Source organism: Anarrhichthys ocellatus, unplaced genomic scaffold (genome assembly GCF_004355925.1).
Source record: "Anarrhichthys ocellatus isolate YVR2014 unplaced genomic scaffold, GSC_Weel_1.0 scaffold11, whole genome shotgun sequence".
Taxonomy (NCBI): Eukaryota; Metazoa; Chordata; class Actinopteri; order Perciformes; family Anarhichadidae; genus Anarrhichthys; species Anarrhichthys ocellatus.
Window position 1 is genome coordinate 12384362 of NW_022280041.1, and position 6581 is coordinate 12390942.

The 6581-nt window shown below is 44.5% G+C and overlaps 2 protein-coding genes across 2 annotated transcripts in view; one reads left to right on the forward strand and one right to left on the reverse strand.

Moving 5' to 3' along the window:
* Positions 1 to 5298, reverse strand: part of pelp1 (proline, glutamate and leucine rich protein 1) — a 12991-nt gene extending 7693 nt beyond the window's left edge. Inside the window, exons 1-9 of the mRNA XM_031851376.1 lie at positions 4823 to 5298; positions 4568 to 4632; positions 3268 to 3373; positions 3012 to 3161; positions 1805 to 1876; positions 1595 to 1654; positions 1353 to 1509; positions 212 to 344; positions 23 to 110 (exon numbers count right to left, since the gene is read on the reverse strand). Coding sequence (XP_031707236.1) covers positions 23 to 110; positions 212 to 344; positions 1353 to 1509; positions 1595 to 1654; positions 1805 to 1876; positions 3012 to 3161; positions 3268 to 3373; positions 4568 to 4632; positions 4823 to 4963 — 972 coding nt within the window. The 5' untranslated portion in view covers positions 4964 to 5298. The remainder of the gene's footprint in view (positions 1 to 22; positions 111 to 211; positions 345 to 1352; positions 1510 to 1594; positions 1655 to 1804; positions 1877 to 3011; positions 3162 to 3267; positions 3374 to 4567; positions 4633 to 4822) is intronic.
* Positions 5010 to 6568, forward strand: med11 (mediator complex subunit 11). Its single transcript, XM_031851377.1, has 3 exons — positions 5010 to 5292; positions 5618 to 5748; positions 5879 to 6568. The coding sequence occupies exons 1-3, from the start codon at positions 5223 to 5225 to the stop codon at positions 6077 to 6079; spliced, it is 402 nt and encodes a 133-aa protein (XP_031707237.1). The 5' UTR covers positions 5010 to 5222; the 3' UTR covers positions 6080 to 6568.
* Positions 6569 to 6581: the final 13 nt, after the last annotated feature.

Genomic DNA, 6581 nt, shown 5'->3' on the forward strand with positions numbered 1-6581 from the left:
GTGTGTGTGTGTGTGTGCTCACTATGCTCTTGGAGCTGACAGCGAGGACTCGGCACACCAGGTTGAGTATTGGTCGCACAGGCAGACGGACAGCAGAGGCTGGATCCACCCTGTAAGACAAATATGAGAGAGTTTGAATACTTGTTTTTTGTGATTTGGGTGAGCTATCCCTTTAAAAAGGAGGGTTGTTGAGTTTGTGTGTGTGTTGTACCCGAGTGTGTGTTTGAGCGCCAGGCAGACCGCTGTGTATCGGTGCTGGAGCTGCAGCAGCAGTAGGGGATCCGACTGGTCGAGGTGAGGGAAGGCCAGCTCCACGCCCGGGCCTTCGTACTGCACCGCTCCATCTGTCCCAGCAAAGAGCACAACACACATGTAGAGGTCACTGCCACCCGGTGGTGCCAACGGCTAAACCCTACCAGCAGCCATAAACCATTTGGTACACTGTGTATGCGCCAGTGTTGGAGAATAATTCAGGATTTACAGTACTAGACCGACAGATAGCTTTAAGAGAGAAATAAAAAGTAAAGAAATAATTATTCTAATTGAATGGACAAATCACCCCAGAATAAAAAGTATATACTTTCCTCTCACATGTAGTGTTATTTATCGATCTACATTGCTTTGGTGCGAGTTGTAGAGTGTTGAAAATATCGGGCGTAGAGGTACGATGGAACATTACAGCACACGGCTTGTGGTGCTCAAAGTGGCAAAAAAATGTAATTTTAAAAACTCGACAGCAACGTTTCTTTTTGGAAATCATGACCCGGTTACTCAAGATAATCCATTCACCTAGAGGTGAGCTGGTTTATGTCGGAACTATTTTCTTTCTACCGAATTAAACCCGCCAACCGCATCACCGTGCAGAAGGAAGCGTGCGTCTGCTCGTGGACGAGAGGCTCGTGGCAGCGCGAGATGTAAACATAAATGGCGTGGTGCAACGTTAGCTAGCTCAGCTGTGCTAGTTGAGCTTAGCTAGCAGTATCAGTTAGCAATAAACTATGAACACGATGAGGATTTCAGGAAGAATTGTAATTTTTGGGTTTCGTAATATTGGAGAGAAGGCAGACATCTCTATCAATATCTCCAACACTAAAACTCACCAAAACTATCAAGAATGATAAATAGCACTACAGGTAAGAGGGAGAATGGATTTTTGATTTTGGGGTGAACTGTCACTTTAAGTGGGACAAGTAACAGATTTTAGTTTAAAACGTAACTTGACTCTCGCAGTCTGTCTTGTCAAATAAATAAATAAATAAATAAATAAATAAATAAATAGAGATAGAGAATTAGATCGTCCATCATCAAAGACAAATGAACCCATGCTCTACGGCAACATTCAACAAGTGTACCTGTTTCTGAACCCTGGTAGATCTGAGCCAGCAGCCCATTGGCTGAGACCAGCAGGCAGTGAATCTGATTGGTCCAGCCCTCAGCTCTGCCAGCACCCACCCCTCTGTCCAACAGGCCCCCCAGACAGGGCAGGCGGGCATAACACTGGCAGGCCATCTGACAGAATGACAGCGAGGCGGAGTTACATGAGGGAAACTATTCTGTTGTCAAAACATCAGCTTGGAGAATCACAAACACAAACCTCTTGTGTTTTCTTGTTGTTGCTGTCCATTTTGGAGAGGAAATAAGCTCCCAGTTTTTCCTGGAGAAAAAAAAAAAGAAAAAAAAAAAAGAAAAAAAAAGAAAAAAAGAGGCTTTTTAGTTTTTTTTCTGCCCGTTAGAGTTTCTACATCGAGAAACAAGTCCGTCGCTCCCATCTTCTTCATCTCGTCCATCCATCTTCGTTTCTTACCCTGAGGGATCCGCAGGCTCTGGGGTAGTAGGTCATGCAGGCAGTCATCCCCTCCATGGCTGCCAGCTCAAACTGAGATCACAGGGGGAGGAAAGGCCGCTAGTATGAGGGCATTCTGTCAATCAATCTCTTGACTACTTCTAACTAATCGTTTCGTCCCTTTAATATCAGACTCCCAAGTTCTTATGCCGTGTTCACACCAAACTCATATTCGCGTCAATCGCTCCGCGGGTCTCGCCGGGGACCATTTGTGTACATTCGCGCGAATCGCGCCGGAGAGGGGGCAGGGCTTATCGTCCTGAAAGCCGTTCAACTGTCCACCATTAACCATGGAAAAAATAACCTATTTCTGCTTAGTACGTGTTGTGGAAGTCACAGATATCCCGGGAAACTAAACGGCGTCATGTTCAGAGGAGCTCCGTGGATTTTATCGAGCTGTATTCACTGTGTCTAGCAAGCCACACGTCGCTGTTTACTACTGCTGTATGAACACAAAATAAACTGATTTTCCTGTGATTTAACAGCAATAAACCGACAAAAAGGGACTCCGAAATAACTATGTAATGATGCCGATTTGTAGGCTACTTGTCTTCTCAATGGAGCTCGGACGGATCGGTGCTAGGCTATGCTAACATTGTAGCAGCTCCACTAACAGTCAGAAGATGTAGACGTAAATATGGCAGCGTCTATTCATTGTTTGTACCATATGGTTTACACACACATTTATACACATAGTTTGGTCCGGTCTCTATTGATATGAGGTATCGTAGAGCTCTGGGTGAACACAGACGGCTACAGTATTTATTTCCTGATTCAACAACGGCAGGAAGTCAGTGATGATAGGGGGAGCAACTCAACGCCGATAGGCTATCGCACCAGGGCGTAACGCGAATATTTCGCCAAAGTTGAAAAATTTCAACTCACACATTTGGGGCGATTTGGCGATGGACGCGAATTCGCGCCGCGCCAGTCTCATCGCGTGTGTGCATAGACTTTGTATGTAATCTACTCGCGCAAATAATTCGCGCCGCGTTTGGTGTGAATGCAGCATTAGAGCTCAAGGGGATGTTTTTGGCACCACAATTATTTTTTTCTTTTTACAAATAATACCAGACCCAGAATATGGCTGGACCGTGTCTGTACAATGACTAGAATGTGAATTCCTGGATATTGAATGTTCTTTAGTGGTGCTGCCGCGTCCGCTCACCTCCGCCTTGAGGCCCAGCAGAGACGTGAGGATGCCCAGGATGGCGTTGAGGCCGACCTCCCTGGCCAGCTCCGCCAGCTGGGACGAGTACTGCAGCAGGTCCTTCAGAATGTTCACTGCCAGCTGGATGGTCTGAACCAGAGCCTGAGACTGAAACCAAAGGAAGAGCAAGGCTTTCAGGTTCTCCGGTTAGCCATCATTCACGTTTTTATAGAGGAGACAGACCGACAGCTCCGGGTTTGTGTGTGAATCATACCTGTATGACCTGCTGCAGGGAGCGCAGCCAGGAAACGCAGTGCTGCTGGAAGAGTTCACTGGAGCTGTCCTTAACCAGCATGGAGAGCAGGCAGAGACCCTCAAACCTACACGCGCACGCAAGCGCGCGCACACACACACACACACACACACACACACACACACACACACACACACTTCTGTTTTCCTTCTTTCAATCTAGAATAATATCTATCTCTAGATTGTAACATGAAATTGTCACACAGAGAACATATGGTAGATGACATGTGGTAACTTCATACCTTTATCTTGGGATTTTGCCAAATTTGGCCTTTGTTATATACAAATGAAAAGTGCTATTGGGTATGTATAATATATTATTCATATAACAAGCGGTTTTGAAACAATAGAAATGTTTCAACATTATCTACTGTAATTTAGTCAGAACTGTTTCTCTCATATTAATTTTCATATATTTATTTTGATCAATAAATATGCCCGTCCGTGAATAGGCTGTGGAACATTTATACTTTTTAGGAAGCGAGCGGCATTGAATGCCCGGTCAGACTTGTAATCACATTTACTTATTCTTTGATAAGATAATGTGGTTACTCATTTAAAGTAAGTTATTTTATGGGTGCTTGTGTTTAGAAAAATCTGAGAACTTCTCTTATTCTTCTTATTTTGTTAAAATAAAAAAAATTAAAAAATGTATTCACCAAAATTCTCCCAGATTGTATTGGTTTTTATAACACTGGGCAGATATACATGATCAACCCATACTAACGTCCATGTAAACATCAAGTAAGGGATCGCTCTGGTGTTCATACTGAAACTTTAACATCATCTAGTTTCGAAAAATGTAAAGTGACACCAGCCCTAAATATGAATAAAAATGCACTAAACTTTTCAAAATGGTCCCCTCTCATTTAAAAAAAACAAAAAAACTGAAGGCTAAGAAATGGTGGGAGGTGGCCTGGGGACATCGTGTATGCTTTAAAATGTTAAAATATTATTTAAAATCAGTTCTTCGTGTCTTCAAAAAGCACCATGCGCTTTTTAATGTTATTAGTGAATAGAGTTTATATTTTTGCACTTTTTGCCAGTTGATAGAGAAGGTTACTTAACTTTACTAGTTCATGCATTACAGGCAACCACGAGAATACCATTAATATAATACCGAAATACAAAACACAAGTGTAGTAGTGACTGAACTATTAGGACGGATAACATTTTTGTCGAGTGTCATTACTATACTTTTACCACGTGGGACTACTGTGGTAATGGGCTTTATAAATAAAATGGACTTGTCATTTTCTCACCTGGTCTTGCTCGAGGCCAGCTTGGCATTGCTGAAGCCCACGAGACCCCCGACGGCGCTCGCGCCCTGCAGAGATAAACATAGGTGTTAAAATACATGCCTCCACTATTAGTTACAAAAACCACGGTAACACCTGCATCTTCTCCAGATGTCCGCTCAGTGAGCAACAAAGCGTGCAGCAGGCGCTCTATAGCGACAGCACGCTAACAGGTAACTAGCCACCAAGCTAACGTGCTTCTCCGGGCGGAGGATCTACCTGCGTCTGAAAAACGCCATGTTCTCTGTAGTTGGACAACAGGGCGGGTAAATACTCTGGACGCTGTTCTTTCAGAACCGACACCAAGCCCTCCGTTAGCCGCATAGCAGATGGACCACGCAGCCAAGCCGATGTAGCCATCTTTCCTCACGGCCAAGCAGACGTCACAAGAGTGCGACGGCGTGACGTCAATTTAGTGGCTTCTTTGTTGACGTGCAGCTTCATTCAGCTCAGCCCCCTCACGCGCCAGTCTTTGAGAGTTGGACCAAGTAAAGCACATTTAGTCCTGTCCTACACCGAGCTACGGTCTCCGACACAATACCGCGTGGACTAAACTGCGTGGACGACAGTAGTACTTGTTCCTGGAGAGCTCCCACTTGTAACAGTCCCCTGCCCGCTCATGGCGAATGAGCGACTCAGAGCTCTGGAGGAGGTGGAGAAGGAGATAGCGACGATCTTGCAGTGCGCGGGTGAGGACGCCAAACAGCACAGCGGCTTTCTTAAAGCTGCAACAATCAACATTGTATCATCAAATGTGAATGTGTGTTTTTGCCGTTAGCTAGCTGGGGGGGGGCGGCAGTTAGCAGCTAAAGAGACTGATGTCTTTCTCAGGAAGTCGGTGGAGACCAAAAACAGAGCTAAAAGAGAGCGTGAATATTGAACTTACATTCACCATGTGGACACAAACATGACTCGATATGAATGAAGTTTGTGTGCGAGCATGTTTTTGATATTAATATGTCTGGTCATAAATAAAGCTGATGATGATGTTGTACTTGTACGCTTCCCCGGCAGGTAACATAGTACTGGAACTCTCCAAAGACAAACACAACGCCAGCCTGCTGGACAGACAGTTGGTCCAGTTCCAGGGCTCCGTCAACCGAGTGGAGAGCGAACTGAGCGGTCAGATCCGGTACCTCACACAGGTCAGAGACTGTTACAGAAGTGGTTCCCCCGTGATAATTTTTTTTGCTTTTTTTTGCTTTTCATGTAACTTTTGGGGATTACATTGCAGCGGAACAAAGCAGTAATTGTCAGGTCTTCTCCCCCCCACAGGTAGCTACCGGTCAGCCTCATGAGGGTTCCACCTATTCTGCCAGGAAGGACTGTCAGATGGCCCTGAACAGAGCCGAGTACGCTAAGGTCAAACTGGGAGAACTGGGGCGGACATGTGAAGTCATGCTGGAGCAGCAACAACAACAACAACAACAGCAGCAACAACAACAACAACAACAACAACAACAACAGCAGACATGAGAGCAGAGAGAGATGTCCAGTGCAGCATTTCACTCTAATGACTGTATCTGCCACCAGCCTTAACACCATCGATCCTTTTCATGTTTGTTACAAATACTGAAGTACCACAAGAAACACAAAGAAAAACTCTTGTGTATCACAACAAAGTAGTTTATGTTGCATTTCTAGGTATATTTTGTTATTATATTTTTTTTCTATTCGTGTCCATATGTAGACCGTGTTAAGATTCTTCTAATACAAAGAAAGTTGATACCAAATGTTTCAGCAGATCCAGCGCTGACATCCAGATTCTCCCTGGAGCTGTGCTCTTACATCGTACAGGGAGGAATCTTAACCGAGGGAATGCAAAAGATATCGTTTTCTCCACCAGTCAACCTTCAGTTGTGCGGAATACTCTGTGACAAAATACAGTGAAAAGTAACTTTGGATGGCCATATATGCACTCTGACAATCTTAAAGGGATAGTGAGGATGTTTTGTTGTATGAGGTACTTCTCCACAGT

Coding starts and splice junctions, on each gene's coding strand:
- med11 (XM_031851377.1), top strand. CDS start 5,223: ATGGCGAATGAGCGACTCAGAGCTCTGGAGGAGGTGGAGAAGGAGATA. Junction 5,293..5,617: donor GACGATCTTGCAGTGCGCGG/GTGAGGACGCCA, acceptor CTTCCCCGGCAG/GTAACATAGTACTGGAACTC. Junction 5,749..5,878: donor AGATCCGGTACCTCACACAG/GTCAGAGACTGT, acceptor TCCCCCCCACAG/GTAGCTACCGGTCAGCCTCA.